The sequence below is a fragment of the Strix uralensis genome, chromosome Z (genome assembly GCF_047716275.1).
Source record: "Strix uralensis isolate ZFMK-TIS-50842 chromosome Z, bStrUra1, whole genome shotgun sequence".
In the NCBI taxonomy this organism is placed as follows: Eukaryota; Metazoa; Chordata; class Aves; order Strigiformes; family Strigidae; genus Strix; species Strix uralensis.
Window position 1 is genome coordinate 98,627,522 of NC_134012.1, and position 12,489 is coordinate 98,640,010.

Genomic DNA, 12,489 nt, shown 5'->3' on the forward strand with positions numbered 1-12,489 from the left:
ATTTCATGGAAGTGTTGTATACGCTGTGGGGATTTAAAGAGCGAGATGTAGTGGTTGTTTCTTTCAGAGTAGATGAGATCCATAGAGAAGCAAGCATGAAAGACAGGTTGTGTGAAGAGTAGCAAGGGACTGTGGGTCCAGCAAGACTGTGAGAAGGAGGGAAATGCAAGAGTGTACAACCAGCAGTGCTGTACTTTAAAATAAGGGATTTCAAGTGGAAATAAAGGCAGGGAGGGCGGGAAACAACCTATAACTTATTAGAGGTGAATAGGAAACAGCTGATTTTGTGTCAGTTTGGACAGGCTTAGGTGTAGCAGGGTAAGATGGGATGTACATGGTGGAATGGCATTTTCATTAATGGGACTAATTTTAGTGGCATTGTCAGGACTTCCAGATGCAGGAATGGGAGGATGTTATTGTCATCCATGGTACAGGCAGTTTATAGTTTAAAATAGATTGAAAATGTTATGGATGGGGAAGAAGCAGGAGAAATATAAAAATATTGTTATAACCATTAGGAGCCCATTACAGTGGATTTTATGTACTGTAAATTATATGCTCACAAAGATTTATAAATAGAATATGACATATTGTAAAGATGCAACTTGTAATAATTGTCAGTTAATAGCTATAAATTATGGGCCAAATTTTGCTTTCATGTATACTTTTAAAAGCTCTCATTAACATCTCTGGATTATATATTTTAATAAGGATTTTTATCTAAGATTATACAGTTACTTTTACATATCCTTATTAAATATTGACTTGGCACCGATGTGTGGATGCGTTTGCAGAAATAAGACATTAAACCTGAATTGTAGCTCTTAGCATCTAAGGCCCTGATGTTTTCTCTGGGTTTGATCCAGGAGTTTCCAAGAACTCCACATCTGGGACCAAGAGTTCAAATTGGTTTCCTGCAAAATTGGTTACCTGGATCAGGGCCAGAAATCTTAACATTTTGCTTAAGCTCCCCTTCTCTTTTCAAGGAAGGATCCTCTCTGTGTGCTCTCTGCCCCATTTTAAAATTCATTTCAATATGGCCTATTTTTCTATTTGCTTTTGATAGAACATTTTGCAAAATATTGAATTCGGTAGTAGGTGTGTCTTCTTGTGACTGCTTAAAATTCGCTCACAGAAAAATGCCAGTAGTTGCCCTGTATAGGTAGGTGTGTTAGTTATTTAATGGCAACTATCACATTATAAAAATTCTCCTACATAGATCATTCAATCAAAGCCTTAACTGTTTTGCAGTAAACATCAGCATTGCATGGAGATTAATATGAAGAAAAAATAAAAATAAAAATTTTCTTTGGATTCAGTAAGAGTGAATTCTCCTCACTTTAATGCACTGAAAAGAGTCCATTTAAGTAATCATTAGAAAGCTTGATTTTATTGCTTAGATGTTAGCTAATGGAGCTTAATCATGCTTTGAACTGGGGCAAAACTGTGACAAGGGCTCAGTTGCTGTGAATGACACTGTATAAATAAAGATGATTACTTTAATGCACTGAGCAAATAATATTTCTCTGAATCTTGGTAGTGGTGAACATGAAGGAAGTCGGCGGATGAAAACAGAATTACTGGTGCAGATGGATGGCTTGGCCCGATCTGATGATCTTGTGTTTGTTTTAGCAGCTTCCAATCTGCCATGGTAAGAGATCCACAGAGTACATTTTGAATACATTTGCATGAGCTTCTAAGCGCAGATAAAGATTCTATTTAGACTTTTGCAGAAAAGCCTTGATACTTGGTTAAAGCATTTAAAGATTAATTTGGAGCTTTTACTTTTAAACTCCACAATTCTTGCTATTTGTGCCACATGAGAATAATCCATAATAAAGTCAACATATGCTGGTGCTACCAGCTGCTAATATTAAAAATGGAGTATTTGACTTTATAGACAAGTTATTTACTATGTTTAAGCTAAGAAGGATTTCAGCCTGGGACTGTAAGGTGCTTAAAACATCTAGTGCTTAGAAGGATACTCCACAAATAGGAATGTTGGATTTTATTGGTATGAAATGTGACTTTTAAAAGTTGAGGGACAAAATTATTCACTTTCTTTTAAGATAATTTAGAAGAGAAGATTAAATGGTTTAAGACTGGAACTAGGGCATTTCGCCATGTTGGTTCTCAAAGTGAGCAGGACATGTATTGAGAACAGGACAGACAGAAAAGGATGAGGTAGGGAGGTGACATTTGTGGGGTAACAACCGTAGATGCTGGGGGGAGTGCAACAGCCAGCAGAAAAATGGCCAGCTCATGTGCTCTCCTTGAACAGCGTCTCCCATCGCCACTGTCAGAGCCAGCATGTTGATCTGGCATGATCATTCATCTGAACTAGTGTAGTGCATCTTTTTCTTTCATGCAAAACATTATCAAATGGTTGGGAATAGTACATGGGGAAAACAACGGCTGTTGGTTAAGCACAGCTATTTTTAACAGTCTGATTTGTAGCTCATTAATAATTTTCCAGAGTAGAAGCCAACACCTGTGCAGGGAACTGAAACCCATTGACGATGGGCTTGTTTTTACAGTTTACATAGGTCTGGAACTAGTCTGTGAATTTCTGGCTGCCCCAAGATTCCCCCTGTCCTTGGGCTACCAATCCATGAAATCTTCAGTGGAAGATCGTATTTTCCTACAGAAAAATCTGTATGTTGAAAGCAGAGGGGGAACCTCAGCAAAGTAAACTGTGGAAATCATCTGTTTGGTGAGGGACAGTCTTGGATGCAGATGCCTGCAAAAAAGATGAGTTAGGCATAAGAAGGGTTTTCTTCTTCCTTTCCCTGAAGTATACATGAAGCAGAGAAATACAAGATGTCTGCTAGGGGCAGGCTGAATGGCTGTTTTTTGCAGTCTGCTGATCATCATAGCACTGAGGTCTGTCTTGATACCCATGTCCCTAAAGGTATGCAGACCTAAGTGGGCCCATTCACCTCTCGCATGTAGAGGTGAAGGAGTCAGAAAAGGAGAAAACAGCAGTGCTGTTTCCAGGGAACTTCAAACCATGGCCTGGGAAATGTTTGGTGGAGCCCAACGGCGGGTGTTCTCAGGAATAACCCTGTGTGAGCAGTGGCTTAGCAGCATTTCAAGTGGCGCTACTTGAAATTTGACTGAAAGCCACATTGTTTGTTGACGTGACGCTCGCCCAGCTCTGCAGTGTTGACAGCCACAGCACAAGGTGTCCAAAACTGGCTGGGAGCAAGGGAGGGCTCTGCACCCACAAAACCACAAGCTTCTTTCTGGGATTGTTTTTCATGATTAGTGGTTTTTGGCTGATTCTCATGAGGTTGCCACAGGGAGATGTGTTGGAAAAGCCTCTCTGTGTGACTGGAGGGCTCCAGGCTGTTGCTGGCTCTAGGGCGTGTCCAAGTCTGAATGACCTAGTGTGTGTATCCCCAGCTGCTTGCTTTTGAGTACTTCTAAAAAAGCCTCAACTCCTAGTACAAATGCACTTCTCAGACATGACACACCACCTAATGTTCTCTCACAAAGTTTGTGGTAATGCTTTATTCCTCTCCTCAGCTGACCCCCTTTTTGGGAGACCTGACTGAAAGGCCAAGGGAACAGGCAAAGAGAATTAAACAATGGAAGTGATGTTGGTGCCTCGGAATTGAGGCCCAAAGGTAATATTTTCAATCAATCCCATGTGGCCTGTAAGCCTGGCCCATTTCAAAACATGTTGGTGCTGAGAAGCCTGAGTCCTTCAGAGTACGTCACCTTTCATGAACTTTTGTGTTCACATCACATAATTTTGGCAGCTGAGGTAGAAGGCGAGTTTCCTCTGCTATGAGACAGACAAGCCAACAGCGAAACAAGAGATGCAGCAATTCAGAGCAATAGAGAGACCCACACCGGTCAGTGCTGTAAATTTAACATCTCCATCAGTGACTTGGACGATGGGACAGAGTGCACCCTTGAAGATGATAAAAAACTGGGAGGAGTAGTTGATAGACCAGAGGGTTGTGCTGCTGTTCAGAGGGACCTCGACAGGCTGGAGGAGTAAGCCCACAGGAATCTCATGAAAGCTCAAGTGCGGGTGATCAAACACTGGCACAGGTTGCTCAGGGAGGTTGTGAAAATCTCCATCAAATGCTCAAAACCTGACTGGATGTGGCCGTGAGCAACCTGCTCTGGCTGACCCTGATCCGAGCAGGGGGTTGGACTACATGATCTCCAAGAGATGCCTTCCAACCTTAGCCGTGCTGTGATATTGTAAATCAAAGCAGGGGCCTAATTTAGTACCGTGAGAGTAATTCTAAGTATTTCTCTCTTCTGAATGTAAGAAAGCCTAAGGGGATTGGTCTTCTAAGTTAGGCATAGAGGCACAGTTGCATAAAAAAAGGCAGTGTGTTACCCTTCAGTATCCCTCATTAAAGTTATATAAATTAGATTAAATACCTAAGAACTCACTTGAGAATTACACGGTTCTTCGTCTCTGCTGTAAAGGTTTCTGTCCATCATGGGAAGAGATCCAGTCCGCCTCCTTCTACAAGCCTATCATTCCCTCTACATTTTCTTTCCTAATACAAAATCTTATGTTTCGCATATAGTCAGGGAAGGATGGTTCTGAGAGCCACCAGGCAGACACCTTACCTGCTCAAATTCAAGTGCCAAAGTGGCAACATATTCAGAGGCTTTCATCTGCCTCTCTCTATGACCTGCCCAGGGCTTTCAGACTCTTTAACTAGAAGAACGGCCATGTGAGCACCTAAAATTTATGCAGAAATTAGATGTACAAGTTAGGCTGGTTCCTACCCTGGCCCAACAGTGCGAGTACAGAGCCATCACTGGCTTTTAAAGCCATAATAGAGCGGAGTCTGTGTGTTGGTTTGGAGGATTTATGCCTTGAACAAACTCATGAATTTAAATCAGTACAAAATCCACCCCATTTTGTGTTACAGTATCTACATGAAAGGAACTGAGCAGAATTTGATTTAATTACGTTCCAGTTGTGTAAGAAAATGCTGAAAAATAAATATCTACTCTGTGTGTGAACAGTTAAGTTTGAAAGAGAATTAATGCATTAATAATCCATTTGGCTCTATGGTTCATTAGTAATATGCTATAAATGTTTATGTTATTGTAGCATCGTTACCCTTTTAGGAAGAGAAACTCTGAGCAGTGCATTGCACCTTTCCATGGTCTTTTAAATTATCCTGTGAGTAGCTAAGCTTCACATGTAATGCTGCAGCATGGCAGCATTAAAAAGGATCAGATGTCTTCAGAGGATCCATGTCTTCCTACTCCTGCACACTGCTTTGAAAGGAAAAATGGGGTATTTCAAACCCACTGAGGAAGAGTTCAGAGACAGTAACTGGTTTGAAGGTCACTGTGTGGCTGGTGGTGGATCTAGGGATCTTGGAGATGTGTCAGTGTAAGCATGAGGCTGACCTCTCTCTCGATGCTCCTGCAGAAAGAGATTCCTGCACGTGTCTTGTTAGCGTGCATCTGTCTTATGCAACCAATAAACTTTTTCTGGAAAGTCATGCAAAAATTACAGAATACAGTTTTGAGTATTTTACACGTTTGATTTTGGATCACTTTGCAATTCCAAAGTGCTAATTTCGGAAAAATTGCTTCTTTGAAATATAAGAAATGTCACAGCTTTTTTAAGGTAGATCCAAAATGACAAGATTTCTATTTTGGGGGAACTGCTCCCACATAAAGCTTGCAATCTCTGTTGGTATGAGGGTGACAGCTGAGCTGCTGTGAGAAGCCAGCTCCCACTTTCAAAAGTTTTATAGCTGAGAGCTTAGAATTTCCTTTTGGACTTTCTCAACTTTGCTCATGGGCAAGTTGGATTTTGGCCTCTCTGAAGCAAATCCAACCTTTAAATCCTTAGAAAGTATATCCTTAGAAAGGTGTTTTAGGAGGACAGAAAGCTTGTGAAAGCCATGAGCATCTTACATCGTCACTGAGGCTTACAACCTCAAGGAATTTGGGAGGGTGCTTGCAGAGAGGTTGGCAGGATTCGAATTCCCTTTAACATCTCAGCTCTATGCTTACAGATTATTTTTATGTGTATTACTGTTCAGTTGTACTGTAAGACCCCAGACTTCAGCTGCATAGGGATATTTCATAACAAAGTTTCAAAATACCTAGTACTGCAGTCCGAGGTTGTAGCTTCACAGCACAGCCCTGTGCTCTTGCAAACATTTGGTATTAAGCTGGATTTCAAGAGATTTGTTTAACTTGGGTGTTTATTGATCATGAAAAAAATTAGTACCAAGCTGCTTTTAGATGAGTGAAAAGAAGCCTAAACAAAGCTCTTTACGCTGTTCTAAGCTGCACTGCAGCTATTGATCTTCCTCTTCAGCCAGTGCTTGCTGCCCAGCCTTACTACCTGCTGCTCATCAAGGCACTTCCTATTGACAAATTACTTGTTGAAATGATTCAACGTAATTAAATAAAATAAAGGCCTCATTAGCGAAGAAATAAAGTGATCCTTATCCATGTAGTGAATGTTTCCTAATGTATTAGTGGATTTCACTTCCATTGTGGTGCTGCTTGCTTCTCCCTCCCCAGCATCAGGGTGGGTGAAGCTTTGGTGCAGGCTGGTAAGACTCTTCCCTTCTGTCCGAGCCAAGTCCTGTCAGAGCTGTGAGTGCACAGCCAAGATGAGCTCAGGAAGAGGTGGCTGCAAAATCCTAATCAGATCTGGGATTACCCCGTAGCAAGCCCTTTCCTTCCCTCTCAGCAGGGCACGGTGTATGGTGGAGGAGAGCGGGAAGGGGATTGGAGAAGGACAGTGTGGGGAAGCCCTAAGAGGAGCAGGGGAAGGCGTGGAGTGAGAACAAGTCCTCAGCTTATGGGGGCCCTGCCCAGGCCTCTGCACAGGAGGATGGGAGGTGGGAAGGATGAGAAGTTTGCTCATTCTTGATGCCTTTTCCTCTAGAGCACCACAGTGATGATTGCACTAGGCAGGGATTAACTATGGACCAGTCAGTCCTTGTTGCTGTTTCTGGGTTCACCTTTGGAGTTGTTGAGGTCGCTTAATTTCTGCCTAAAATGCATTTGTAACCCTTCTCCCTTCTGGAAAATGCATTTGTTACCCTTCTTCCTTCTGGAAATGAAAATAGGTGTTTGTCTTGTTTATCTTCATGAAATTTGGGAGTGATAACGTGACATCATGCCTCCTGATGTCAACCTGGGGGAGCTCCAAAAAGTCACCCACTCTTATAGGTCCTGTACAGCTTTGTGTATCCTTCATGAGCATTTCTTAATACTTTTATTAGCTATTGTTTCAGAGAATATTTTGGTTGGCTCAGTGCTTATTATTCTATTCTGGTTACTGTCACTTAACCTTGTATTTGATCACTAACAAAACAATTTAGCAAACAACCTAAACACTTCAGATAGCAAAAATGTTATGTCTTTATTTTGCTATTTAGCCAGGGTCACTGTAACCTTTCTGGATAAATAGAGCAACTTCTGTGCATCACTGGATTTATTTACAGAACGTGGTTAGGGAGCTCATGAAACTGTGATCTTGGGGGACACCCCAGGAATGCTCTGAAGCAGGAAGAGTGGTGGAAAATGTCATCATTTAGAGGATTTGTGGGGTATTTGCAGAGGCTCTGGCTGTGGTTGTCCTTTCCCTGCAACGGTGGTTTAGAGTATCTACGCAGTCATCTCTAAAACCCTGAGGACTTTTGCACTGTTTACACAGAGGATGGTAATATGGGTAAACAACAGCCAAGGGGTTGGTCAGCCAGAGAGTAATTATTTCCAGCCAAGCAAAGCAATTTTGAGAAGAAGTTGAGCTGAAAAATACGTTTGGAAGGACAGCGGGGACTAACGTGGTTCTTTGTCCAGTCTGGGTGGGATCCTGTGCGAGAGGAGTTGTACTGGATGTTGGGCAGCATCTTAGCCTAAAAATACCAATAATAACAATATACCAACAGCCATTGATTAGCAAACTCTGGTATTTACTTCTGAGGCCTTGATTAGAAGGAGTGGGATAGATCTGAGTGAGTTCCTGTTGTCCTCTGAGTTCCTACTGATCTGTTTTTCTCATCTTCACTTTAATTGCCCTTGGCGCAGCGCATGTGGAACAAGCTCTCCCAAACTGAGAGCTCCTTTTTGGGGAGAGGGACGCTTCTGCTGCAGCTGAGCTGAGAGCCAGGCATGCTGAGGTCTGTCGAAAGCCTAAGCAGGCACCTAGCTGGGGATTTGGGAGCCCAGTTTTGCTTTTATCAGGTACTATGTCAGTAGAAAACAGTTGCTATTAAAAAATAATGACAAGTCACCAAAGGTGACAGAAATAGGCTCTGTTGACGTGCTACAGATCCAACTTGAGCTGGCTTTGAGCTCCCTGTAAATTAAAGAGGAGTTTCATACAAGAAGCGTTGCTTGAATGTTGACTTTGCTGGCAAAAAGATTTCACCAGGGAGTCGGGAAAGGTAGGGGCAGGTTTATTTAAGTGTAGCTATGGTCCCAGATTGCAGGTGCAGTCCTCCAACAGCTGGCTCCTTCTGCTCAGCCGACAAGGGTGGAAATGGTGCTTAGTGCTTGTGTTTTTCTGCCTGCACAAGGCACATGGAAGTGTTTTTCCCCTTGATGAGAGTTTCTCGGCAGGTATGAGGACCAAATTATATTTTAGACTGAAATAACAAGCCTGTGACTGAATGGGGCCAGTAGAGGAAGATTGGTACAGCACTTGGAAGGATAATAGCTCTGAGCAGCTCCTGAAAGGCACTGGAGACTTATGACTGAGTAAATATTTTGCGGCAGCTATTTCTTGTTGAAAATTATGTGGATGACTGGGGTACCTGTAGACCATTCCCATTACACAAGTGACAAGGGATGAACTGGAGTAGGAATTTGTATTGAGTTATTTGGTTGTTAGTTGCAAACAACTGAAAAGCACTTGGGGAAAAAACTATATTCAAATGAACTGTTTGGATGTGTGTCTGAGAGAAGCTGGCATGCTGGGCGTGCCAGAACTCCTGACATTGATAGAATCTGTGGCACTGGCAAGAAGGACTGTTTCTAGATGGTGATGAAATGCATTGAGAAAGGAACAGAAAGAACCATTCATTTTTCTTTCAAGCTTCCTTTGTGCATCACAAGCAAGTAATAATGAAGAGTAGCCCCAATCTTTTGTATTTTACCTTTTCCTTTTCTTTTTTTAGGCAAAACATTGGTGTTGATGTTGACAGCATCATCGTTTTTGGCTCACTGACACATTTATCCAGCCTGTCCATCCTTCACATGATTTTTTATAAGGACACTTGCCTTTGTGGCTGTATTATTTATATTTTGTACTGCAGGAGCAGTCTCAGATTGACATCTTGTTCTGCCATAAACATGGCGCTCACATCCAAGACCTTCAGTTTGTATTTTATACCTACTAAGCATCCCTTACAAAGTAGCAATTAATTAGTCCTGACAGTATCCCAGACAGACAATTTGTAGTGTCTCCTTAATAGCAAAGGGAAAAAGGGAGATGTTGTTCCTGGTGAGACACGCTGCAGGTGGGTACCAGAGCCAGGGAGGAGAACTACAACTTCTGATTGTTATTGTTAAGACTCATTGTCACAAGCCAGCGTATTGCTAACATACTGAATAGGAATACACTGGGTAATTAACAGCCCCCACTTTTTTTTTTTTTTTTTTTTTTTCAAAATTAGGTTGACACAGTTACAGGTGGGGTTAAAAAGTGTCAGCCCCCACAGCAGGAATCTTGCTGTCAAAGCCATGTCTCCGCAGCGAGGTGTGCTGAGACGATTCCGCTCCTCCTTTGCTTGCAGGGAATTAGATTCTGCCATGCTGCGGCGGTTGGAGAAGAGAATTTTGGTTGACCTCCCAAGTAAAGAGGCACGGCGGGTGATGATCCAGCACTGGCTGCCCCCTCTGAGCAACAGCGGAGGAGTGGAGCTGAGAACGGATCTGGACTATGGCTTGCTGGGCCAGGTGAGACTGCAGCAGGGACAATGCCCAGGCAGTGACTGAGGTCTTCCTGGGTGGGAGCCATTGTGGCAGAAGAGGTCCAGAACTGTGAGATACGGAGCTGGGGGAAGGACCTCGGCTTGGTTTGAGGCTCCAGCCAAAGGGAGACCAGCGAGGCACAGGGCTGAGCATTTTACTGGCATGTTCCTGGCTGTGGAAATCGCTGGTTTCACACAGCTCTGCTTGCAAAATGGTGTCTTCTGATCCTCTCTGTTGGGCCAGATTTTCAGCCTTAAATACAGGGAGACTTCCAGAAACAGTATATTTTATCACTCTTCTCACCAAGCTGGGAGCACTTCCAATTCATCGGAGTAATGAACAGTTAATTGTGTAGGGAAGGTTTGTCACAGTTCCACTGCTGCGGGAGAAAAGAGCATTTAGACAGTGAAGAGATTCACTAGATAGGAGGCTTTCTTCATTTAGCCTGTTGTCACATCCTCAATTCTTTGAAAATATCTTAGAGCTTACCCAGTTGGCCCCTTTTATGTCTGTTCACAGAGACAATACTGCTAAGTTTTTGTTTCATAAGCATTAATAAGGAAATATAATTAAAAAATATTAACAGGAAAGCCAGGAACAGACACAGAAGGGTGGGGTTTATTTGACCTACAGAAAATTGCCTTTAGAAGGAAAATGCCTGGTGTTTTCCTTGCTCCTACAAGGTAGTGTGGGCATTCAAAACAAGAACAAGCTGCATAATGTTGAGGGGAGGATACACATAAAAATATATATGTGCACATATATATATATATATTTCATACAGGAATAGACTTTACAAATATTTTAGATAAAATATATGTGCTTGTAAATTCCATTCCTGACCGATTTGTAAGCCTGTAAGCTGTCATGTATCATTCTGATCCCGTCACAGGAAACAGACGGGTACTCCGGCTCAGACATAAAACTCGTCTGCAAGGAAGCAGCCATGAGACCAGTGAGGAAAATTTTCGATGCTCTTGAAAACCATCAGCCAGGTACCACAGCTCCGAGTAGAGAATCCGGTCTGGGAAATGCTGATCTACCGCTGTAACTCTAGACATTATAATGTTAACCCCAGCAGGTGGAGCTCTGTTATCTGCTTAGGAAAGTTTTAAACTACATTTCTGAAACATCTGCCTAAGCTAGCAATTCTGAAAATGTCTTTTTTTTTAAAGCTGTCAGTATCTGTGCTCTGTGCACAGATATGAATTTTTCCTTATCTCACTAGGATTATCATTTTGGTTTTGCATATTAAGTGTTGCATTTGGCAGGGACATAAAAGAATGTCTTCTGGTAATAATAACAGTATTTAATCAATTCTCTTCTCTTTAGGTAACAGTAACTTACCCACAATCCAATTAGACACAATCACAACAGCAGATTTCCTGGACGTGATCGCCCACACCAAACCATCAGCAAAGAATCTAAGCCAGAAGTACACAGCTTGGCAGAGAGAATTTGAGTCAGTTTGAAAAGAAAAACCCCAAAAGATTGAAAACTTCAAAGACTTCTGCTATCCACAGCAGCATCACTGTGCCTCCAAAGGATCGAATGGTGATGGGAAGGAAGTGCTGTTGTTTCCAGGGAAGAGAATGCAGTGAGAAATGTCAGGGGAAAATCTTCAATTCCAAAATTTAATTGGGGGGGTTGGTGGTGTTCTTTGTTTATTTTTCTATTATCCATTTTAAATGACCATTCAAAAAACATTCTTCATGGAAATATGTAATGGCAGTTGCTATGTCAGGAAGACTCCAGCCTTAACTTTATGTGTAAAGACTTAGAGATTGTTTGCTTGTTATTCACAACAGTTGTTTACAGGTTTGGGGTAGAGGAACTGGAGCAGAAAGCTTGTTCAGAACAGATGATTAGCGTAATTCTCCCTTTCTGAGACTAGAGCATCGCAACCAGCGTAGCTTTACCAGCAGAGACCTGCACCCTTTTTAATAAAACGTCACTGTTTTCAGTGAAATTCAGGTAAATTTTGTTATGTTTGTCATCATTTTCAGCTGAGCTCAAAGCCTTGACATGCCAAATGTATTACTTTCCAAGGCAAAAAAGGCACGGAATGAGAGTGACTTGCAGACAGTGTAGAAAATCAGCAGATTTAGGCTAATCTAACTAGAAACTGGATTGGTCGTTCCCCACTGGTTTGCAGCCAGCCATAAAACGCACAGAGCGAGTCTTTGCAGCGCAGGGTCAATACTAGCCAGGCTGGACACTCTTCTGCTTAAAAGCATGTATGGGTAAGCAGTCAGGACTGCCACTGTCCTGCAACCTTTAAATCAGAAACTCTAATTAGTCATTTTTTCAGGCTCTCGGGTCTCTTTCCTGCCCCACTCTTACCCTCCCTCTTGCTTGGCAAGACACTTCTCCTCTTCAGAGTTCTGCCAGGGTTTTCCTCGCACAGGCTTGTGCGCAGCTGCTTTCCAAGCGCCACGGTCTTGCACCAGGACCCCCACGGCAGACAGTCTCTTTGTTCCAGTGTCACTCACGTTGTCAGAAGTCTTGACGGGCGACCACAGGGTTTTGCTTACAGATCTCTCACCTCCTGAA

At 42.5% G+C, this 12,489-nt stretch overlaps 1 protein-coding gene across 2 annotated transcripts in view; it reads left to right on the forward strand.

Moving 5' to 3' along the window:
* The window catches only part of KATNAL2 (katanin catalytic subunit A1 like 2), a 32,446-nt gene extending 20,531 nt beyond the window's left edge, over positions 1 to 11,915 (forward strand). For both annotated transcript variants that reach the window (XM_074855225.1, XM_074855224.1), the window contains 4 exons: positions 1,541 to 1,651; positions 9,759 to 9,921; positions 10,829 to 10,931; positions 11,269 to 11,915. In XM_074855225.1, coding sequence (XP_074711326.1) covers positions 1,541 to 1,651; positions 9,759 to 9,921; positions 10,829 to 10,931; positions 11,269 to 11,408 — 517 coding nt within the window. In that variant the 3' untranslated portion in view covers positions 11,409 to 11,915. The remainder of the gene's footprint in view (positions 1 to 1,540; positions 1,652 to 9,758; positions 9,922 to 10,828; positions 10,932 to 11,268) is intronic.
* The last annotated feature ends 574 nt before the right edge of the window (positions 11,916 to 12,489 follow it).